The sequence below is a fragment of the Eumetopias jubatus genome, unplaced genomic scaffold (genome assembly GCF_037043125.1).
Source record: "Eumetopias jubatus isolate StellerSeaLion01/CBP00866 unplaced genomic scaffold, mEumJub1_p1.0 scaffold_3, whole genome shotgun sequence".
In the NCBI taxonomy this organism is placed as follows: Eukaryota; Metazoa; Chordata; class Mammalia; order Carnivora; family Otariidae; genus Eumetopias; species Eumetopias jubatus.
Genome location: NW_028274809.1, coordinates 142909387 through 142934637, shown reverse-complemented (window position 1 = coordinate 142934637; position 25251 = coordinate 142909387). Strand labels below are relative to the sequence as shown.

At 35.8% G+C, this 25251-nt stretch overlaps 1 protein-coding gene across 1 annotated transcript in view; it reads right to left on the bottom strand.

Annotated features, from left to right (window-relative positions):
* The window catches only part of LOC114212042 (SGT1 assembly cochaperone of MIS12 kinetochore complex), a 38319-nt gene that overhangs the window by 9993 nt on the left and 3075 nt on the right, over nucleotides 1-25251 (bottom strand). Inside the window, exons 3-11 of the mRNA XM_028106752.2 lie at nucleotides 21173-21263; nucleotides 20441-20510; nucleotides 19762-19832; nucleotides 17443-17496; nucleotides 16850-16866; nucleotides 14243-14277; nucleotides 12508-12604; nucleotides 11632-11739; nucleotides 2272-2362 (exon numbers count right to left, since the gene is read on the bottom strand). Coding sequence (XP_027962553.1) covers nucleotides 2272-2362; nucleotides 11632-11739; nucleotides 12508-12604; nucleotides 14243-14277; nucleotides 16850-16866; nucleotides 17443-17496; nucleotides 19762-19832; nucleotides 20441-20510; nucleotides 21173-21263 — 634 coding nt within the window. The remainder of the gene's footprint in view (nucleotides 1-2271; nucleotides 2363-11631; nucleotides 11740-12507; nucleotides 12605-14242; nucleotides 14278-16849; nucleotides 16867-17442; nucleotides 17497-19761; nucleotides 19833-20440; nucleotides 20511-21172; nucleotides 21264-25251) is intronic.

Genomic DNA, 25251 nt, shown 5'->3' with positions numbered 1-25251 from the left:
ATTCTTCCTTTCATACGGTCTTCAAAATCTGGTATTTTATACTCCAGCACAACTCAATCCAGACTAGTCATTTTCAAATGCTCAGCAAATATATGTGGTGACTATACTGGACAGTGCAGTGCAGAGCTTTAAAAAAAACCTGATTCAAAGTTTCCCTATTAATAAATTAGGACACATTACATGTCCCCCGTCCACTATTACCTCTCCATATCCCTTTCCTCAAAATAGTCCAGAAATGAGAAACCAGTAACTGTTCAGTTTGTTGTTCCATCTCTTCTCTTCACCTGTCAGTCTTTCTCTCTGCCTATCCCCCAGGCAAAACAAAACTAAACAGCACCCCCCTCACAGTTTTATTTAGGGTAAACATACAGTTTTCTGATCTACCCTTCCTCCACCAGTAATCCCCTCTATCTATGTGCATTTTCACTAGTAGCCAAAGAAAACAAACAAAAAAATATGTCATAGTAAATTAAAAGCCTAAAAAACATGGGTTTAAGTAATCCTAATGCTGACTCCCCAGAAGAATGGGAACACAGGTTCTAACCTCCATTTTACAGATAAGAAAACTGGCCCAGACAGGTCAAGCAACTTGCCCTTATCTGCAGTCACCAGCTTGCAGGACATAGGAATCTGACAAGCATATTAATTCCTTACAAAAATATAAAACAGGACAGGAGGAATAGCATCTGAAATATCCAAGGCATTGAGTTTAGAAAAACCCTGCAACCATAACACTAAAAAATCTTTCTATTTAATCTCAGAAAAACTTTAACACCTGTAGATGGTAGATAAACTATGAGGAATGGATGGGTAACCTAACTTCCTTGTTCATTCATTATAATATCAAATAACTGCAAAGATACTCATGTCGGCAGAGACTTTTTTCCATTGTTAGGAGATGCAGCAACAACCAGTATCACATATAGGGTTTATGTAAGAACCAGACCCAGACCCTGAAGACCAGAGTTTAGTCCTAGACAATGAAAACTGCTGGGTGCGCTTAAGCAAGTTGCTTACTTTCGGTGCCTGTAGAACAGGTCTGCCTACTATAGAGGGCTGTTGTTAGAATCGAGTTAAATACTACATTTAAAGGGTTTTGTTTTGTTTTTTTAAATGCTTTTTGAGCTATATATAAACCTCAGCCCCCCAAGTCTCTGGGAGTCAGACCCAAAAGAAGCACATAACATCTTTCCTCTTTCAAATAAAATGTGAAGCAGAAATACCAACTTCAAATATTTCAATCCTAAAAAATTATCTGTTGGTGTCAATTTTCCTGGTTTTGCTAATTACACAACAGACTAGTTGTGATGTTATTATGCAGAGAAGCTGGGTGAAGGGTACATGAGAACTCATCATTTCTGCAACTTCTAGGGGCATCTAAAATTATTTCAAAATAAAAATAAAATAAAATGAATGATTTGCTGGCTAACTCAGTGTTTTCTAAAAGGTGCCACAAGGAAATCTGTTTTATGTTACAGAAAGAACAGTGAAAAATCTAAAAGTAACTCAAACACAATATTAACTCATTTTAGTCATCAAATCAGAACATTTTCTCTCCTTTCATTAATGAGGCCATTGCTATAAAATACACTCTTTAGGTTCTGGTCCTAAGAGTATCTAGCAGATTAATCATTCCATTAGAAAAACACCTGTCTATTGCATAGGCTTAAAATTGACCCAACATAAAGTAGTCTGTCCCTTACAGGGTTAAAAACAATCAACCCTAGTTTTCCACTCTTCTCCTAGGCTTTTCTTAGGTTTTCATGACCTGTTTGTGAGCACTTCTTTAGGAGCAACAGAATGAAATGGGTTAGATATTTTATTCTGTGAAGCCCTGAAAGTCCAGGAAATTAGAGTTGACAGTATCAGAAGAAATAGAAAGGAATAAATGAAAGGGAGAGGGAAGAGGAGGAAATTATTTCAGCAGAATAAACCTCTAATCCACTTACAACCCAAAAAGAAGCAATAGGAAAGGGCAACACACAAAAACAACCCTCAACTAAGTCATACAGTGACTGGGTAAACAATATAAACCCAATGCCCTCAGGGTTTATGCAAAGCATTCACTTTTATTCTGTGTTGAAGAACTGAAAAAGGTAGAAACTTCACATGAAAGGCTACTTTGTATTCATTACAGAGCAATCTTATTGCACTCAATAAATCTTTTCCTGGGAACATAAATAATGAGAGTAGAAAGAATGCTCTTTACTATTTAACTTCAACTATATAACACAATATGAATTTAAAGTTCATCAAGGCCAGAAAACAAACCTGCTATGAACTGTTTCGGTTTAGGCACATCTCCTTGCCCCTCTAGCTTTTCCCATCTCACAGCCTCTGTCTTTTTCATTTTAATTTCAATCTGGAGGAAACACCAAATAAAATTTATTATTCCATGTAAAATATACAAAACAGTAAAAAACAAATGCAATTTCCTTAAGTCATAAAATTTTATAAGAATAGTGCTCTCGAGATAATTTCCTTAAATTATACAAGGTTAAATTTGAAGAACTTTGAAACATTTTGTTTCTACTTAAAAGCCACCCTTCAAAAACAACATACATACATACTATAAGCTACAATTAAGAGTCTTGAAATCCATATATTTTTTCTTCCAATGCACTGTTCTCAACCAGGGGTGATATGGCAATATGGTTATTGTTGGTCTTCACAACTGGGGTGGGGGTTAGGGATGCACCTAAACATCCTACAACATAAAAGGCAACCCCTCCACAACAAATAATTATCCAACCCAAAATGTCAACAGCACCCCCCATTGAGAAACCCTGTTCTAAAGGAATTACTATAGGGGTGCCTGGGTGGCTCAGTCGGATAGGCATCTGACTGTTGATTTCAGCTCTGGTTGTTGAAATCAAGCCCCTTGCCAGGCTCTATGCTCAGCGGGGAGTCTGCTTCCCTTTCCTTCTCTGTCTCTCTCCCTGTTTCACCCCCTGCTCATGCTCTCTAAAATAAATAAATCTTTTTTTTTTTTTAAGAATTTATTTATTTGAGAGAGTGAGAAAGAGCACAAGTGGGGGGGGGGGGGAGAAGCACATGGGGCTCAATCCCAGAACTCTGGGATCATGACCCGAGCCGAAGGCAGATGCCCAACCGATGTGTGCTCCAATAAACCAGTATTTTAAAAAAATAATTACCACATTTGCTTGTACATTATTTGAGAGCTGAGACAAAGTCATATCACTGTATAAAAATAATACAACTAATGCTAAAATTTTTACAATAATTCACTCAATAATTATTAAACACCCAATATGAGCAAGTTATAATCTTCAGGGATGTGGTGGACTTTTAAAAATATTAAAAACATGTTCTAGGCCATCTGAAAGTAGGTGAGATACTAAAAGAAAGTTGACAGTATGATTACAAGCAGAGATTACAAATGGGTGTGAAAAGAAGAAGTGTCAGCGCACCTTGAAAAGCTTTGAGGGGCAGGAGCATTTGCAATGGTGGAAGGGGGAGGTCCCCAGAGGCAAAAGCAACAGCCTGAAACTGGAGCCCTGAGGTTTCAAAGGACACAGTGCATCAGGGAGTAGAGACAAGACCAATTTGTCTCAAGTCCAGGATTTATGTTAGAACAGTAAAAAATAGATGAAAGAGGTGTAAGGCAAACTATGAAGGGCCTCTGAATGCTGAACTAGCTTCACTTATTAAAATGAAATATTAAAAGCATCTTTAACTATCTAATCAAGGCTGGTCCCCCCTAGAGTCTACCCTTAACGGTAACATACACTCACAGAGCACTTACATCTACCTTTTGTTTTCCTTGTTCAAATAATGCTCACTCCCAATCTAAGCCTAGCAAAATCAGCATTTATAGCACTAATAAATTATTACGCAAACAGTTTAAGAATCAAAATAGAATTTTTGTAAAAATATCTTATCAGTCTCATAAATATATTTTAGAGAGAGGAAGTGCAAGCACGGGGAGGGGCAGTGGGAGAGGGAGAGAGAAAATTCTAAGCGCAGGCTCCACACCCAGCAAAGAGTCCAATGCAGGGCTCCATATCATGACCAGAACCAAAAGCAAGAGTCGGATGCTTAACCAACTAAGCCACCCACACACCCCTCAAAATAGAATTTTATGTTCTAATTTTTTCTAAGAAAAGGATTTACTTTTGTAAATAGGAAAAAAAATCAAAAGACGAATGTAACAGAAAGAAAAGGCTATTCACACTGGTTCTTTAACACCATTAAATCAGATAAATCATTTAAACTAGCAATTACTGGTAATCTTTCTACCACCTGCATTTAATGTCAGAATCCTTAAAATTTACATTTTAAAATACCTTAACAGAACACTAACCGAGAAATCTGCCAATAATTTTAATCAGATAGGAACGGATGGTATAGAAGGGGTATAGTCCGAGTATTTGTATTTTCTTTAGCACAGAAATTTAACAAAAAACTGTTTTCATAATGAAAAAACCATGAAACAAATGTCACTGGGAAAGAGACAAAAAGTATAGTATTTTTAATGTAATTTATGTGTTTAAATTCTACATAAAAACAATTTTAAGAATCCCTAGAATTCTCTAAAATGAATGACTAATTTTTATAAAGTAAAACACTACCTATATTTTCTCATACACAGTATTAAGTGATGATAATTTGGTTATTTTAAGTTGTTGCTGCTGGAATTATTTATCAAAAAGGGGCAAAAATCTAATAGCTGGCGATGACACAGCAACAGTTACTGAAAAGGGATATTATCATCCTAAAATTTAAAACTTCATCTTGTTCCTTTAATTTTCAATTCATCTGGAAATGAAGACCTGGCAACACTATCCTTAACTAGCCTCTGCCTCAGGGCACCTTATATCCACACCTCCTGTTCCTGCACTTAAGCACGGTTCCTTGTTTCACCTAGAGAGTGTTCCTTGTTTCACCTACAGAGCAGCATACACTAGCATTCACATCTACTGAAGCCACTATAACCAGAGTAATTGTGCAGTATGAACCAAGAGGCCTTTGTAAGGCCAAACTCAAAGCTCTCAGTAACAACGTCTATCAAGTGAGACACACTGACCTGAACCTAATTATATTTAATCCATTCATTAAAATAGGGGCACATAATAAAACACACTTAAAGTAGCTTTTTAAAAAGATAAAAGTGGGGAGAGCTAATTTTCTGTGAGTCCCTTTTTACCCCTATTTCACTTTCAATGCTTATACATGCTTTTAAAAATGAAGTTTTAAGTCTTAATGATCCTGGCAGGTACCACCTCCAAGAGTTACCAACAGCCCAATTTCAGATATTTTTATTGCAACTATTAATAAGCTATTCTATTTTCATTTAAGTCAAAATAATTTACAAGTTAACTTAAAACCTTGGTTTGAATGTTCCTCTCATATGCCCAGGGAAGGTTTTCAGTAATATCCCAAAGCAGTATTCACAGATTACTAAGTATGAATCCCTGCTGTTCCAGGTTGTTAAGTTTTCATGATTTTGCATACTATCACCCACTTCCCAATTCTTTACACACAGACAATTTAATATTTTCCAATGAAAGAACTTCAAGATTTAAAGGGAAGCCATGACCCCAAAAGGGTCATGGCATCCAGACACCACCTTCTTAGGAGGGTAAAGCTCCCACTTCCTGTCACAGACTGACCCTGAAGGCATCTTTCTCAGAGACTAGAGAGCTGTGGCAGTTTACTGCTAAATTTTTTTGGGCAAAGTTTTGACAACCGTCTGTTTCGAGGCTGTAGTCATTAAACAATTGTTCCTGACCTTTAGAATGTAATTTTCCCAATATTCTCTTACTCAGCTCTTTACATGTTTAATGGCTGTATCTAACCGCTTCATCCAAAAATAGAGTAAACTCAGTCTTCCTGAAGCCATACTGCACATCTACCATCTTTATTTTTACACTCATTTTGTAATCATTTTTTAAAATGCAGAAGACAGTAATTAATGACGAGAAACTGAAAAATCACAGAAATTCTAATTGTACAATTCAAATATTTACTGAGTGCCTACTGTGGGCAAGGCACTGTGATAGTACCTAAGATCACAGTCTCTATTCTTTCTGAAGAAATTAGTAAGAGATAGTCCCATAAACAAAAAATTCCAGTATATATCACCTGTAGTGAAAGATCTAAATATAGGAAAATATTCTAGTTTCCTAGAAGTTTGCCAAAATGTCATCAGTAGTGAGACTGATTACTTTCTCAGCTCCTTTATATTTTTTCCTAAATTTTCTGATATGTATTGCTTTTATAACATGAATAAAAATCTGAATAATCAGGATAAAATAATAGCAGTAACATTTTTTGAGCACTATTAAAATCCTGTGTGCTTTGTATATGTCATCTCAGTTAATAGAACAACCCTGTAAAAGGAGATTACCATCCATAATTTAGAGATGAGGCAGCGAAGATAGACAACTTGCTGGAAGTGTCTTTTACTGCTAGAAGTTCTACTTATTTCCTCAGAAATAAGCAGAGGTTAAAAACAGGACAAAAACTATCAACTGTATAATTTTAGAGAAGAATCATAAATAGGGGCTACTTGTTGGAAATATGACTATAAACAAGTTAACTAATCTCACTGAGCCCATTTCTCCTGTAAAATGTTATTAATAGGGTCTGCCTCATTTAGGGTTCTTATCAGGGTTAAATGAAACCATGTGGGAAAAGAACAGAGCACTGTGTCTGGCAAATAACTGAATGCTATTATCATTATCGTCATCATCATTATAATTAGCTAAAAAAATCTGGGCAAATTATTTAACATCTCTGGGTTCAGTTTATACCTGTAAACAGGTGATAAAAATACCTACACCATGCAGTATTTGTGAGGATTACATGGGATAATATACAGCAGTCAAAACAGTTACCTACTATAATTCTGCACAGGTCAAACAGTAGGGACTGGCTAACTAACCTACAATGAATGCATACAGTGGAATACTTCGCTGTAGAATACTTAAGGCCATCAAAAAATTATCCAAAATGTACGGTTAATTTAAAAAGACAGCTATAGGCAGTACGTGCAGTAAAATCCTTTTCTTTTGAAAATAAGAATATGCATTAGTAGAAAAGGGGACAAGAATACACTTCAAAAAAAAAACTTGTGGATTACAGCAACTAATCACTTATTAAAAAAAAAAAAAACACAGGGGCGCCTGGTTGGCTCAGTTGGTTAAGCGACTGCCTTCGGCTCAGGTCATGATCCTGGAGTCCCAGGATCAAGTCCCGCATTGGGCTCCCTGCTCAGCAGGGAGTCTGCTTCTCCCTCTGACCCTCTCATCCTCTATCTCATTCTCTCTCTCAAATAAATAAATAAAACCTTAAAAAAAAAAAACAAACAAAAACTATTACCACCACCGCTGTATCAAAGACATAAAACATGTGGCGCCTGGGTGGCTTAGTCAGTTAAGCGTCGGACTCTTTGATTTTGGCTCAGGTCATGATCTCAGGGTTATGGGACTGAGCCCTGCCTCAGGCTCTGCACTCAGTGCGGGGTCTGGTTGGGATTCTCTCTCCCTCTCCCCAGACCCCCTCCTCTGCTTGCGTATGTGCTCTCTCACTCTCTAAATACATAAAAATCTTAAAAAAGACCTAAAACAATCAAAAACACCCCCACATCTGTGTTTAAAAAAGCAAGCAACATCCTGCCCAAACGTCTCCAACTCTATCACATCATCATCAGGATTCTTCTATGAATATTAAAAAGAGGAATTCACTCTAAAACTTCTCAATTTTATTGAGTTAAGAAGGGAGAAAGGAGCAATTATTTGTCTCCAAGTAAAGACATTTTACTTCCCACAATTCCAGTTAAAAGCCTTCATATTTTATATAGCTATAATACAAAAAAATTGCTTTGACTAAAAGCAGGAATAGAAGTGGGGCGCCTGGGTGGCTCAGTTGTTAAGCGTATGCCTTCGGCTCAGGTCATGATCCCAGGTTTCTGGGATCCAGACCCACATCGGGCTCCCTGCTCAGCAGGAAGCCTGCTTCTCCCTCTACCACTCCCCCTGCTGTGTTCCCTCTCTAGCTATGTCTCTCTCTGTCAAATAAATAAATAAAATCTTTAAAAAAAAAACAAAACAGGAATAGAAGAACATTTTTTTTTCCCTTTAAAGATTTTATTTTTAAGTAATCTCTATACCCAACATGGGGCTCGAACCCAAAACCCCGAGATCAAGAGTCGCACACTCCACCAACTAAGCCAGCCAGGTGCCCAGAAGAACATTTCTACAAGGGTGAATTTACTACAAAGGATTTTGAAAATTCTAGTGTTTTAGGAGTGAATATTAATCTTTAAAATGAGTATTTCACAGCACAGCTGTCACTGAAGTTATAATCTTGTGATTGTGAGCAGAGAATAGTGCATGAAATTAACAAGATGGAACAAAAGAAACACTACAGTTTCTTAATAAAGAAAATGAATTAATAGGCAGATACGAAAGCTGGTAGTCAATAAAGGGTAGAAAAAACTATCAAAGGTACTGAAAAAAAATACGAAATCTGACTTGGAAAGACCCAGACATGACATTGTAAAATATTTAGTTAAGAAATGCTATTTCTATTTAATTTAAGGGTCCTACTTCTCTTATTTTCATTGCAAATTATATTTCACTTGAATTAATAACACTTAACCAACGATTATACATGAATATGCAACATTTATTCAACCTTGAAGGTGGAAAAGAAAGAAACTGGATTCTCAAAGCAAAGAAACAGCCGTTTTTAAAGCACAGATTTTATGGAATCTCTAATTTTAAGCAGATTCTTCTAAACAGAACCATTCTTTTCTCAACTCACATAAAGGATTCAAGACACTTGACTACATATGAAAGTCAAATGACTTATTTTTCTCTGAGTATCATTAAATAAGCCTCAGTAACCCACAGAAAAATTTTATTTTCAGTATTTTAACAGTCTCCCTCTGCAGTATGAAAAAAAGATTCAAAACTTTCATTTCCCTTAAGATAAAATTAAGTGCAATTATTTCAATTTGTTTCCCATAAAATACAGCTTAAACGTTGGTAGTCTAACAAAACTAATATATATAATTTTAAGACAAGAAAAATAATCATCTTCCATTAGACATCTTAAGAATTTTAATTATTACAGAACTTAGAAAAACCTAAGCAAAGAAGCACTAGCTTTCCAGAAATAAAAGTATTCCTCTTGGGCCAAGATGAACAATTTAGTAACTATGTAAACTCGGGGAAAGCATTTAAAGTCCATGAACCTCAGTTTCTTTTCATCTATAAAACGAATAAAAATACTCTGCCAACTTCAAAGGGTTAATATCAGAATCCAATTTAAATTCATTCACTGAACAATTACTAAGCAGCAGACTATGTACAATACACAGAGATAAGCAAATTTAGCAAATGGATCATACTTACACTAAAAAATTACTCATTGTTTGTGGAGTTAACTGGGGCATCCTTACCTGGAGGATAAGTGTTTTACACACACACAAATATGACTTGCTTCTCATCCTCACAGACTAAACGCAAGGGGAATGAAATGTATACATAAACTACTATACAAAATATAAAAGTAGTTATGTAGCATTTTAAGATAGAAGGGACCAGGAAAGCGAACTGGGAAAACAGAAGGGGGGGTTGCAGAATGGTTAGCATCAACAAGCACTGAAGTTTCAAAGGAGAATTAAAGAATGAGAGATAGCAGTGCTTCATTAACATCCTCAATTCTAGCCACACAAACTTATGTATTTATTACCACACATTCTATTCTTCCATAAATTTTATGAGGAGACCCAGTAACACAAGTTTTTAAGTCATTTACCATCTATTTAACTACTTCAAAAGAACACGCATTAAACATGTTGATAAAAATATGTACAAAAATGCCAAACTCATGACTTTCTGACCCAAATCTAGCTAGAGTTTTGTAGTTATTTACCCAACTTCTTTTACTGAACAAATTCTACACTATGTGTAAGACTAAAATCTTGCTAAGATTTCATCCCTTTTTCTCACTTTCTATCACCCAAACAACTGTTTCTTCTCTCACTCATAATTTAACAGCTCTGTACTTTGTAATCTTCAAACAGATAAGTGGGCAAATCACTTCTAACTAGATGCAAAAAACTACCACTTCTTGGGGCCCCTGGGTGGCTCAGTCGTTAAGCGTCTGCCTTCGGCTCAGGTCATGGTCCTGGGGTCCCGGGACCGAGCCCCGCATCGGGCTCCCTGCTCCGCGGGAAGCCTGCTTCTCCCTCTCCCACTCCCCCTGCTTGTGTTCCCTCTCTCTCTGTCAAATAAATAAAATCTTAAAAAACAAAAACAAAACTACTACTTCTTAACTTTGCACTTCTGCTCAAATGCTCTGCAGGTACCCTCTTCTTTCTGCAGGCCCAGTTACCATATTCTCCCAGATGCAGGCCAACTCTGATTCTATCCTAGGACAGGAAAATTCAAACATCCTTAGAACTTAAACTCAACAGTTACTAACACTGTATGTTGTAAGACATGTGTATAAAGATGCAGTAATGGAAAAAGTCTACTTATATCATCTGCTGTCATACCTCCTTATATACCTTCATACAATTTTATAGATGAAAAAATTTCAGAGCTCATTTAGTCCATATCTCTCATTTTAAAAGACAGTGAAAATTTAGTCCTATAATAATTCTGTGACTAGTCTAAATTCACAGGGCAAGCAAAGAAGCAGTCAGATTTATTTTTCAGTTCAGCACTTGTCCTACTTATACTACCTGCATCTTCTGATTGCTATTTAAAACATTCTATGACTTTTAATTCCATCTCATTTTTTATTTCTTTTTGAAAATAAAAAGAAATCTAAAAATTATATAATTAACTCGAACTGCAGTTTAAATCACTCAGTATTCCCTCATGAAGTATTCTAAAATTCAGCTTAATTAAAAAACAAAAAAAAAGAACAGATTCATTTTCATAGTAGTTTGTATTTTTAACTATGTTAAGGTAGAGTAAGAAAATATTTATACATCAAAAGAGACAAGTTTAAGAGAAGAGACTTTTGGTATCAAATCCTAAAGAGAGGCTGATAATCTCATCTTTTTTTTTTTGAAAACCTCTTTAAGAAATATACCAATCTTAAGTACACAAACACTACTGAGGTTAAATTGATTTTTAAATTCCATTGTCCTAGAATCTGGGGAGGGGAAAATTGTTACTCAAAATTTATTGTCCTTATTTACCTTTTTTTTTTTTTAAGATTTTATTTACTTACTTGAGAGAGAGAGAGAGAGAGAGAAAAGCACGAGAGAGAGGAAGGTCAGAGGGAGAAGCAGAATCCCCTCTGAGTTGGTAACCCAATGCGGGACTCGATCCTGGAACTCTGGGATCATGACCTGAGCTGAAGGCAGACGCCCAACTGACTGAGCCACCCAGGAGCCCATTTAACCTGTCCCTTTTAATTTGAAAATATGTGCTTAGAAGGATCTATAAGCTTATAATCACACAGGCAATTAGTTGACCAGTATTTATTTTAGAAATATTACTACTACAACTTTTACTCATTTAAATAATCTCTACACCCAACGTGGGGTTTGAACTCATGACCCCGAGATCAAGAGTCACATGCTCTTCTTACTGAGCCAGCCAGATGTCTCCATTACTGACAACTCTTTTAAAATTGTCTTACCTTTGTTGAAAGTACTTTAAATGTGCTCTGTTCTGGGATTATAGGATGAAGAAGTCTCAGCTGCAAATTATAATCCTCTCCAGAAGGAAGTTTCACCAAAGCAGACAACTAATGAATACAAAATTAGCAGCATATTTTTATAAATTTATATAATGAAACGTAAAATACTTAAACTGAATATAATTGCAGAATTTCAATACTGTTGCAAATTATTTTAAACACTTTATATGGAATATCAGATTTAAGAAATTCAAAATAATCCTTTTTTTTCTACTTGGTATCCTTTACATGGATTCCACGTACATTATTAAATAAGCAGAAAATAGTATGTTTCAAACACATATATAACATTTAAATCTCTAGAAAACTCAAGATATAAGAGCAAAACAATACAATATGTAACAAAAACATCTATTTCTACCACTAACTTAAATATCATCGAAGTTTTCTACTAAATGCTAAGAAATCAAGTTACTACAAGTCACACTAATTTACTATGGTTAGTAAATTCTAAGACATATAAATCACACAACAAATAAGCAGACCTTTTTCACAAAGTATACCACACAAATGTAACCAAATCACATATCTTAATGTCTTTTATATTTGTCAACCAAGTTCTGCTTTGAATTTCAAATCTAAAGAAAAAGAAAATAATGCAAATCTAGCTAGAACCTACACTATAAATACTTTTGTCTCAAAATTTAAAATCATTCAAGCTGAAAAGCCATGCTTCAGATTTTCATCAGCATTTTCCACATCTCAGGAAGAAATGATGTATCTGATCAACTGCTACAGATTATTCTGCAGTATACTATATTTGCAAATAAAAATATTTAATCTCAAAATAAAAAATAGTTCAAAGACTGTAATAACCTCTTTTTCTGAAAATTCCACATTTACATTATTCTTCTGAACATTCTTGATCATAAGTGTAATGATTACTTGAGATTCTGTTTGATACCAGTCATACCTATTGAAAAAGAAAAAAAACCACCTCAGAACATCTAATTTTCTTAAAGTTGTTGCTTCTTTATGTTTTGTCAAGATAAAAGCTACAATCTGATAAACAACAAGAGCTCCACCTTGAGGAACAAATAAGCAAAGCAGATGGTGATTCACAGAAACAATTTTATAGAATTAATTTTCTTTGACCTGCACTAATGGAAAAGAACAGTAGGGTATGATGCCTCAAACCTTTCCAGGAGACTTAAATACTTACATGATTTTCTGGGTTCTAACTTATATCTCTAATAATGTTGTGCTTAAGCTAATGTTAAAGATGAAATTTACTCTTAAGAGCTAACCATTACTATATACCATTAATAGCTTTACACTTTCATTTCAACCTAATACTAAGAAAAAGCACTTCTATCCCTCTTACAGATGAAAAATAAGCCCAGATGGGCGAAGCAGTCAGTCAGTCAGTGGCAGGTGTTACACTGGACCCATGTCGGCTGGACTCCACACTCCAAAATCTCTTAACTGAAGTTGGAGCAAACAGCCCCAAACACAGGGAGCAGAAGCAAATGAGCTAAAATTAAAATAACTTAAAATTTAACTCACCCTGCCAGGCACAACATTAAATACAGTATCTTCCTTCATTCTCAAGGTACATGGGAAAACGAATGTGCCTAGAGATTCTAACTATGTGTATCTTTCCCACAGAAGGCTCTAGAAATGTAGGGATCCTCACTTTCAAATTAGACTATATTAGATTATAAACTCCATGAGGCAGAGCGGTTTATCTATCCTGCCACTATTATATTCCTAGAACTAAGCACAATGCCTGGTACACAGTACCAGTATTAAATCAATGTTGGATTATTTTATACTCCAAACATCATAATTATTATTTGATGTTTGTATTCTACTCCTGCTGCTGCCACCAAGCTAGTCAAAGTTCCTTGTCTACTTGGTACTTGGGAGAGTCATCCTAAATCTCCCCAGAAGAAGCATGAATAGATTGTTTTGTTTTAACATTTCCAAACCATTTTAGGTAATTAAAATGCACCTTGATTAAAGAAATGAACTGTAAGAGTCTCACAGTTTCCCTCTGAAATTCAGTGAGGATGCAAAGCTCCCAATCAATGCCTTGTGTTTCTTTCTGTTACAGTCCTAAGAATACAAGTTGTACACATGGCTAATAAATAATTAAAAATAAATTCAAATACTTGCTAGACGCTTAATTCATTACTGTAACTGTTGCCCTGAGCAACAGTCCCCTTCAACTCATGCAGAATCACTCTATGAAAAATTTACTCTAAAATACAAAAGGCAGGTAGTTACAATTCCGTCAAGCCTACTACTAATTTATTTACCTGTGTAATAACAACTGGAAGAAGCTCTCGTCATACATGGAAAGGTGACATAATATGGAACCAGATGAAGCATGTTTAAAATAGAGAACTGATCTGAATTTAACTGAACACTAAAATCAATCAGTCAACAGCCTTAGAATTAGTTTTCCCAGGCTAAACAAATTTCTAAAAAAAACAACTAAGAAACACCGAACATCACAGGGTAAGGACTTGCTTACTGTTAAACAAAAAAGGACTTTTCCCTTTAGGCGTATTTATCATGCATTGTCTTATGAAAAAGAAACACTTACTTGATTTTTGACTGATGAGTCCTCTGGGATGCACACTGATTTTGGCAAGTTGTGAGAGAAAGATTTTTACAAATTAGTTTACAAACTGTATATTAAAATGCATGTATTATTAATTTACCTAGTGCTATGGTTACTTTGATATGGAATAACTACATGAAAATGTCCCTCAAGCACAAAGCATACCTGAATTCATAACTGTTACATAATACCAGTCATCACAAAATACTAGAATATTCAACACTTTTATAATTTCAGGAGTTAAAATTTCAAAAAAGATTTTTCTTCTTAAAATAAAAGTGTAAGGGGAAAGGAAGGAAGAATAAGATGAAAACAGAGAGGGAGACAAACCACAGAGACTCTTTTAACTACAGGAAACAAACAGGGTTGCTGGAGGGGAGGTGGGTGGAGGGATGGGGTAACTGGGTAATGTATACTAAGGAGAGAACTTGAGGGAATGAGCACTGGGTGTTACATGCAACTGATGAATCACTAAATTCTACCTCTGAAACTAATAATAAACTATATGTTAATTAAATTGAAGTAAAAAAATAAAAAATAAAAATAAAAAGCATAAAACCCAAAAAACTTTCTAAAGGTATGATTGGAAAAGGTTACATTTAAATGTCCAATTCCAAGGTTAACTCTCTAAACCAAAAATAATTAAGGGGCGCCTGGGTGGCTCAGTCGTTAAGCGTCTGCCTTCAGCTCAGGTCATGATCCCAGGGTCCTAGGATCGAGCCCCGCATCGGGCTCCCTGCTCCGCGGGAAGCCTGCTTCTCCCTCTCCCACTCCCCCTGCTTGTGTTCCCTCTCTCACTGTGTCTCTATCTGTCAAATAAATGGATAAAATCTTTAAAAAACATAAATATTTCAAAAAACAAAAAAAATAATATTTAAAAAACATTAAAAAAAAAAACCCACATTTTTTAGAAAGAGTATAACCTTCAGGCTTAGCAGTGGCATCAAACACTGCTCTGGAATATATGAAGGAACATTTCCATGGTGCCTTCCAGATAACAGCTTACTCTGTTTATGGTCTCTCAGCAACAAACATTCTACACCGCCCATCAAGAAACAAACTGATTCTTGACCAATCAATACTTCCCTAAACTACATGTGTGCCAGTTAAGACTATGTAAATCTAAAGAACTTGCCCTGGGTCATAAGTGACCTCTAAGTTGTCCCTAAATGAGAGGGAAGAGATGGGGTTTAGAGGAAGAAAATAAAACCCCTCCAAACAGATTTGAGTCTAATTCAGAATTACTCTCTAGTGTTAACTATTGAGAAATACCTGAATCTAGGTGATATCAAGTAGAGATAATGACTAGAACATATTATTCCCGTTCACCTTGGTACAAAGATTAAACTAGTGTGAACCACAGCAGTGACAAAATGCACTGTGGCTAAACAGCCATTTGTGTTACCAAAGTATAATCCAAATGCTATTTTATTGTTTTCAGGACTAGTTCCAATCCCAAATATGATACTGTAAGACCTAAACAAAAATACCAGCAGGTGAAGAAAGCCAACTTTTATTTATTTAAAGATTTTATTTATTTATTTTGAGAGAGCAGGGGGAGAGGGACAAGCACAGACTGCACACTAAGCGCAGAGCCCAACGGGGACTGAATTTCACAACACTGAGATCATCATCTGAGCCTAAATCGAGAGTCGGACGCTTAACTTAGCCACCCAGGTGCCCTGAAAGAAGCCAACTTTTAATACTTCCCTCATCCATCACCCTTAGGAATATGGATGAGCCTTTGAGGTATAGAAATAACCAGACAGGGCTCACTTTTGGTGATGTTCCAAACTCCAATCACTACATATACACATATCTGACCTGATGCTCACAACGTGAAGGAGATTAGCTCTATTAGGCCCAGTTTACACATGAAGAAAGCCCAGAGAATAAAAGACTTTCTCAATGTCACAATGTAATTCTGGAAGACAGAGATGTAAATCTTCCTTCAGACATGAAAAGACCCAAGTGGGTTAAGTAACCGCCAACAGAATTAAGACTACACACACATCTCCTGACTCGTCATTTTATTTACTAACTAAACTGCAGATTATTGCTGCTAAAAACCACTAGCCATAATGTAACTATTTGTGTCATATATAAACCTAAGTGGTTAAAAAAAAAAATCAACTTTCAACTCCACCATAACTTTTAATAACTGAAAAAGACTTCCTGGAAATCTCCATATCCAAAACAATAAATGTGAAACTGAATTAGATAAACATTTCCAAATTTTACTTAACTTTTGTGTTCTCAGTACACCACAATAAACTCTGAAAGTGCTTTCTAGGCAGCAGCTGTTTAACTTAAATGTGATGACTTTTCAGCAAGGAAAAGATAAAAAATAACCACCCTGACCATACTAAAATATGCCAAATCAACTTGATCACACATTAAACAAGCCCAATAATTTTCATGACTATAAACCTCTTTATCTATTTCACCAAAAATGGTATTATTTCAGTTGCTAGAGGAAAAGTATTTACATGGAATTGCTTAAGATCTAAGTAAAAGATCATTCGGAGTCCTGTCTCAAATATATAGCAAAATTATAATTAAGAACATGAATAAAAATTTTGTACTTACCACCTCAGATTGTGATCCTATTAAAAACATAAAAAGAAAACATTTCCATTTAACAGTACATTTACAGGCAGTCACATACATGACTTCTATAGCACAAACATACTGATTACATAAGCCAATTTTCCATACATTCCAAATTTTAAAAAGTGGTTTAATTTTGCATCCTAGAGTCACTGTAGACTTTTAGTAATTTCTTGACGGCAACACAACTGCAAAACAAATCCATCCAAATCTCCCTTTCAACATAACAAAACTTTGGAAATCCCTAAGGGAACATACACTATTTAAATTTATGATTTATAAAGTTGTAAAGTTAAAAACACATTTGCTTAGGGCACCTGGGTGGCTCAGTTGGTTGAGCTGCTGCCCTTGGCTCAGGTCATGATCCTGGAGTCCCGGGATCGAGTCCCGCATCGGGCTCCCTGCTCAGCAGGGAGTCTGCTTCTCCCTCTGACCTTCCCCCCCTTTCATGCTATCTCATTCTCTCTCTCAAATAAAATAAATAAAATTAAAAAAAAAATTTGTTTAAATCCAAAAATGTCAAAAATTTACTTCTTTATAAACTGAAAGACATGAAAAACCTACATACTTACCATTCTGGGCCTCCTGACACCTTTTAATCCAGACAGTGAAATCAGGATCTGTACCTTAAAAAACAAGCTGACTGTAACATCACTCACTCACCAGCACCATCTAACATATTCATTCAACAAATACTTACTGAATACCTACTATGTTCCAAACTGTGTTTTAGGCAATGGGGATTCAGCAGTAAATTAGACAAAAATACTTGTCCTAACAGGATTTATAGTAACCATAATGCTACAGCTATAAATATACGAATACTTTTAACATTTAGACATTCATCCTGAAGAATTTTAATTAAAAAATAAAATTGGTTTTAGCCAGTCAACCTTACTGGTTCCCAGATACAAATAATCTACATTTCCCCTCACTCCTCTTCTGTTAAAGGAGCTTCCTCTCACACAACAAAATCACACCTGAATTAGATACCCAACACACTATCAGTTAGTATGGGATAGAAGCCTGGTACCAGACAGCTAGACCAAGGTCTAGAAGCTTCTGCTGACCCCAGATTTGTTCTCTCATGCAGCTACCCACTTTTTCTATCTACTCCTCTCAGTAGCTTTTCCTGTTACTGTGCCATTCCTACCAACACCAAAAAACACCTCTGTACTTTGCGCAGTTCTGTTTATCTCCAGATTCCACAGCAGCCAAGAGACTACAGATGGTGAACTATATTATTTAGAGATAGCAATGTAAACATGTACATAAGCAAATTATTAATTTCTAAAGACTCAGGACAATGATAATCCAAACAGTACAGGGTCTAATCCAAAATAATGTTAAAATTTATTAAAAGTGGGGGGTTGTTAAGTGGCTCAGTAGTTAAGCGTCTGCCTTCAGCTCAGGTCATGATCCCAGGGTTCTGGGATTGAGCCCCGCATCCAGCTCCCTGCTCAGCGGGAAGCCTGCTTCTCCCTCTCCCACTCCCTCTGCTTGTGTTCCCTCTCTCACTGTGTCTCTGTCAAATAAATAAAATCTTTAAAAAAAAATTATTAAAAGTACTCTAAATGAAAGTTTGCAGACTCAAATTGCAGGCAAGATTATTCTGAAAAATAAAAATTGCTTAAAATGGAATTTTCTAGTACACTAATTTATAAATAAAATTCAAACTGTATAGGCCTTAATACCTAGGCACATACACACACACATTCATTCTAGTAGGGGGTAATAATTATATCGAAATCCTAGATTTGAATATCAGTAAATAAAACCAAGCTTCCTACCATACCAAAGGAAAAAAAGGTAATATTCTGAGTTATAAATTTTTACCCGGTTAAATAAGGGAACCCTAACAGTTTAACATAAAATTTCCTTAGAATTAAAAGACAAATTTGTTTTTAAATTAAAATGTCCTTAAAAGCAATTTTACCAAAAAACAGACACCTTCATTTGAGGCAGACTTTGAAATAATCCTGAGATAAAAATCAATGGCAGGAAGATATTAATAAATGAAACAATTTAGGTGATGAACTTTCTATTGCTCTAAAAGAAATAAGGAATAGGGCTTAGAAATCTACAAGATGGAATGATTTATGTCTCTTCAGGGTTTTCAAGTATGTATCAAGGTACAGATAATTGGACTCTTTAGAATCTGCTAAAAGCGCAGATATGCTGGCTTGCTTACTAAATTGCCAAATTATTCATGTACCATTCACTACTCCTTCCTAATTTGTAGGTTCCAATTGCAAAGTTGGACCCACTGTCCTCTCTCAAGCAGGTATACAGCAAAAGAGCAAATATTCAAAGCAATACAAGAGTAAATTTTTAAAATATAAAAACATACTCATGCAATACTTTAGAGTAGGGTTTCCCAACCTCAGCACTACTATTTTGGACCAGCTACTTCTCTGTTGTGGGGGACAATTCTGTGCAATGTAGGATGTTTAGCAGCATCCCTGGCCTCTACTCACTAGGTATCCATAGCACATCCCCCACTCACCAGTCATGATAATCAAAAATCTCTTCAGACATTGCTAAATGTCCCCCAGGAAGCAAAATCACCCTACTTAGGAACCACTGCTTTAGAGAACTGTGATAAAACTCTATCATAGAGGGTGCCTGGGTGGCTCAGTCATTAGGCATCAGATCTTTGGCTCAGGTCATGATCCCGGGGTCCTGGGACTGAGCCCCAGACTGGGCTCCCTGCTCAGCGGGAAGCCTGCTTCTCCCTCTGCCACACCCCCTGCTTGTGTTCCCTCTCTCACTGTGTGTCTGTCAAATAAATAAATAAAATCTTTAAAAAAAAAAAAAAGATTGCTTTAAAAAAAAACACACACACACAGAAATTATGGATTAGTTTATTAACATACAATTCCAATACTTACTATCTAATTTCTGTCCTCCTATAAAAGTTTCTAAAGCAGCGGCATAGTTTTTTTCATGGTATTCACATATCCTGCATGAGCATATTAAAAACAAATACCACACACACATGAGGTCATGCAAAAACGATTTCTAAATTAAATATCCTAGTACTCTCTATTGGTAAAAAAATAATTTATTTTAAGTATATGTTAATAAGCCAAGAGATTTTCTAATATACTGTAATATTATATATAATTCTCATTAAAACCCAATTTTGGAACTCATTTCAAAAGGAATTTCTTGATTTAACTGTGTACACCTGCTTATTCCAAAATATAGTTATGCTAAGAAATCAAAGAAGTTTCTTAAAAATAAAATTACACTTATCAACAGAAACAAGCTGGGATGTAAAGTACACAGATACAGGGCTTTCAAAGCATTAAATGTAGCCTGTCCGCCTGGTTAAATACAATAAATTCCAAACGATGAACAAAAAAGGGATTTGAAATCCATCAGTTTCATCTTTTCCTGGTAATTACTTCAACCACTATTTTAAAACACACACACACTACAATAGAAGTATAAAATTATATTTAAAATTGAATTCTATCTCAGCTATAAAATGTATAAATACAGAATTTACTTAAAATTCATTCAACGAACTAAACAGACCCAATTAGAAGAGTAGTTATTGCATACCCTTTTCTCAGCATAGCAGTGGAATTATTTGGATTGCGTTCAAGAGATTTCTTTGCATCAGCAACACCATCTACATACAAAAAAAAGGGGGGGGGGAGGGTTTAGTCAGTAATTTATGGATCCTAACAAGTTACATACAAAATTTGAATCAGCCCTACATTTTTAAGCTTTCAAGTTGGTGCAATGGACAAATGCTTTTAAATTAGGAAAAACTATCCAAGATAGAATCCAAAAAAAATCACTCTCATACATTAGCCTAATATTTAGCTTTCTTTTTAAAGCTATTCAATGTATAAAGCTTTGCCACAAAGTTCATCTAATTTTCTCATTAACATCACTTAATGTAATTTGACTCAAGATATTTAGTTTTCCCTACCTAGATTCTCTACCCAGAATAATTTAAAAGTTACACAATATACAAAAATTACAAACGAGCATTTCATTTAAATAGTCTGTAAAACAATAAATGTGATGCTATTTTTTGTTAGTATACCCAATAACTACAAATGAAATCTGTATAAATTCTCCACCCCTTGAAGGAAGAAGAGACACCCAGAACATTTGTATGGGTGTTGCTCAACATATTTGTCATGTTTCAGCTACTTCACACCTTGTGTGAAAGACCAATTTAAAAACCTTCAAAGATAGTATCTACTACATTTGATTCACTGTATCTTGTGTAAAATTTGTAACTTATAAAGAAGAAATAATATATTCAGTAAGAAAAGTTACCACAGTAATTCCCAAGAAGAATGTGACAATAAGCTCTTTGACAATAATATTGAGCATCATCTGGTTTCTGTTCCAAAGCCTTAGTCAGCTCCTACAAATACAAACATGTTGAATGTCAATGAATGTTTTTAAAAGCAACTGAATTCTAATTGAACATGATTTTTAATCAAATAACCTATTATCATAAGCTATTTGGAGGAAGGAGAACAGAATAAGCTTGGAGCTTTCCTTTGCAAGAGGATCAATATCACCCCTTCTCCAGTGTCTCCCCCAAAATCCACAACCTAATGTAGTATCTTAGCACAGTTCCTGGCCTATAGTAAAAACTCTAAATGGTAATTACTATCACCTCATTTATTCTGAAGAATTTATATACATTGACCATCAAAGATTTTCTCCCCCTAATTTGGAGAAGACTCAAAGATTTGAGATGCCTAGAAAATATGAAACCGTCCAATAAAAACAAACAAAAAACATGGAAGTTGAATCTAGAGCTCAGGAAGGTTAACAGAATCAATAAAGACACAATGAAGCTTACCTGGCCCTCCTCCATCATCTGTCAATAGCAGACAACCCTAAGAAATTACCGCACGCTGTTGAAAGCCCAGATACAGTACCTCATAGATACCTACCATCAATTGATCAAGATTTAACATGAGATTAAAAATTTGTCACACTGGGCAGTCACAGTATGTAAGTGGTAGCTGGAACAGGAATGATGCAAGAAATGACAGCACGAACAGTGAGGCCAAGAATAAATGTAGGCAAATAGGAATGCTTTGATTCTCTACCTAGTGCTCACACATCCTAGGGATTTGGTAGTTTTCTTAAAAGGTAAAATTACTTCAGGGGCGCCTGGGTGGGTGACTCAGATGGTTAAGCATCTGCCTTCGGCCCAGGGTCCCAGAAGTAAGCCCCACACAGGGCTCCCTGCTAGGCGGGAAGCCTGCTTCTCCCTCTCCCTCTACTGTTCCTCCTGCTTGTGCTCTCTTGCTCTAATAAATAAATAAAATCTTAAAAAAAAAAAAGTAAAATTACTTCAATAACAACACGTCACTGATTTTGCTCTTAGTAGCGTGATTCCCCAAAATCAAATTATACTATACTTGGTAATCATTTACCTAAAATGCAACATACCTAAAATCCAAACCACTTTTTACCTTCTTCACCTCTATCATCCTGATCCAAGCAATAATGAAAATCAGATCTTGTTTTTGTCAATAGGCATAAGACTCTCCAACTTCTTTGCAGCTGATGTCTTTTCAGCTGACTCCAAGCAAAAGCCCAAGTTCTACCAGTGACCTTCAAGGCCCTCCCTGATACAACCCTCTGCTAACTCTCTGACCTCATTTCTTACTACTAAATGACCTTTAAAAACACAAACCAACTGTTTAAGGAGAACCACTTATGTCATTCAGTTAAATAAACTAAGCAATTCACTTATTAGGCTATTATTTTGAAAAGTTACCAAAAAACAGAACACAAACTGAACACTATGACACACAAATATAAGTCATAAAACACAATAACCAGCTTATTTTGAATAAACAACTTACAGTATAATAAAACCAGAAAAAGTGAAATTAAAACAATGCTTTGGGTTGTATTAACATCATCAGACTTGTGGCATGTTTTGAGAGTTCTATGGTTTCTGTGACAACAGTTGCTTGATGCTAGAGCAAAGGGACTAAAGAGAGGTATCACAAAGGCAAGGACTTCAGTGCCAACATTTGAATGAAAGGGGCAAAAGGCCATTATTTAATGCAGACTCACATAAAATGAGTTAGTTCATAGTCAAGCAACTTACAGTTCTCAAAAGTAAAGAAACTCAATGAACTATGAACTATAATTACACTGAAATCTTTACCAAGATAATGGTGAAGGAAGTACCTTGATAATCTAAAACTGGGAAAAACTCCTTTTTAAGGCATTAAAATTGTTTAAAACTTAGATCTTAGAAAATGAATTTCCAAATCTTTAAAGTTTTTGGTTTTTTAAAAATGCTAGTCAACAAGTTAACTTGTTAAGGTTAAAAGCAAAAGCAAACTGCTCAGACTGATCTAATTGCTGAAGGCATGTAGCTCTGGGTATCTCAATTTGATTCCACTTCCCATTTTCTTCTAGCCACAGCTAATTCCCAATCACAGATGATAAACAAGAGTACCAACCCTTCTCCCTTCCTAAACTACCTAGCACTGCTAAAGCTTGTTTGGAGCGCAGCTATCGTATACCCTTTACCACATAACCATGCAGAACAGGTAACACTGCATTTATGCTAACTCTCTCTGTTCTCAATGCTCTGAACAAAGCTATCAATGGTCAGCTACTTCAAAGTCAGCTATCAAACCCTTCATTATATAATACATCCCTAGATCTACCCCCTCCTCTAGAGGAAGACCTGATGCCTTGAACCCAGAGACTTGTCACTTCTCAACTATAAAACCCTGAGCAAGTGAATCTCTTTGGTCTCAGCTTCCTTGTGAGTAAAATGCAAATACCTACCTCAGTTGTTATTAAGAATTATGGTAGGAGTCATTTCACATAACATATCTGAGTGCCTACCACATCACAGGCACTACACGGAGAATGTGGTAAAGAAGACACACAAAACCCCTGCCACCTTGTCAGCTTACAATGGGGCTCAATTTAGATAGGGTGGTCCAAGAAAGTAAGTTTCTCTGAGGTGACATGTCAGCTGAAATCTCAAATGATGAGCATCTCCAAGCAAAATGAGATAGTACAAGAGAGTACGTTTTAATCAAAAGGAATTGCAAGTCCATAGGCCCTCCACAAGGACTGAGCTTGATACATTTCAAGTGACATTAAAAAAAAAAAAAAAAGTGCTGGGGCACCTGGGTGGCTTAGTTGGTTAGGCCTCTCCTTCAGCTCATGGGGTCCTGGGATCAAGTCCCGGATCAGACTCTGCTCAGCAGGCAGTCTGCTTCTCCCTCTGCCCCTCACCCTGCTTGTGCTCACACACACACTCTCTGTCTCAAATAAATAAATAAAATCTTAAAAAAAAAAAAAAAAGTGTGGCTAGAACCTAGAGAGCAAAGAAGCTACAAGATGCCTACCCTCAAGGGCCCCATCCTGTACCTTACATTACTTATCTTCATTATAGCCCTTTCAAATAGGTCCTACTCAGTCTCACTTCACAGATAGGAAATCTGATCCCGAGTGACATCAGGAATTTTCCTGAGGTTACACAGTTATTATGAAAAGACGATTTGGACCCAAGCACTCTGATTCCAGAGCCTGAAGGTTTTTTGTTTTTTTTTTTTTAAGTGAACTCTACCCTCAACATGGGGTTCAAACTCACAACCCCAAGATCAAGAGTTTCATGTTCTACCGAATGAGCCAGCCAGGTACCCCCACAGCCTATATGCTCTTAACCACTATTCATACTGGGCCTCAAAAAATTCTCGTAATTCACACGTCTTTTCTACCTAGTGAAATGAGACATCCTCTGTAAAGTTTTTCTGACTACCCTGGTTAGCCTCTACTCTGCTGTGTTCTTAGTGTACTTCATATACCACTCCATTAGAATATTTACCTTATATTTTAATAATCTGTTGACTTGTCTGTCTCTCCACTAGACTGCAAACTTCCTCAATGCAGTCTTTTCATCTTTAGATCCCTGGCTCTCAGTACCAAATTCACCACTAATATGTACTATTATATGCTGAATGAATGAAAAATGTGCATCAGCTTGATACAAACATTTCCCCTTTAATCCTAACTGGATGGTCTTATATAAAAATGTAACATTTTAAGTGAGGTATCATCAAGTGTCCCGAATTTCAAAATGACTAGTTGACTCTTGAACGATGACGTGTGTTAGGGGCACAGACCCTCCCTGTCAAAAATCCAATCCAAGTGTAATTTTTGACTCCCCAGAAACTTAACAGCCTTCTATTGACCGGAAGCCTTACCAATAACATAAACAGTCAACTAACATATATTTTGTATGCTATAGATATTATATACTATATTCTTACAATAAAGCTATAGAAAATTAGGAAGTCGTAAGAAAAACACATTTACAGTACTGCACATATTAGAAAATATCCATATGTAAG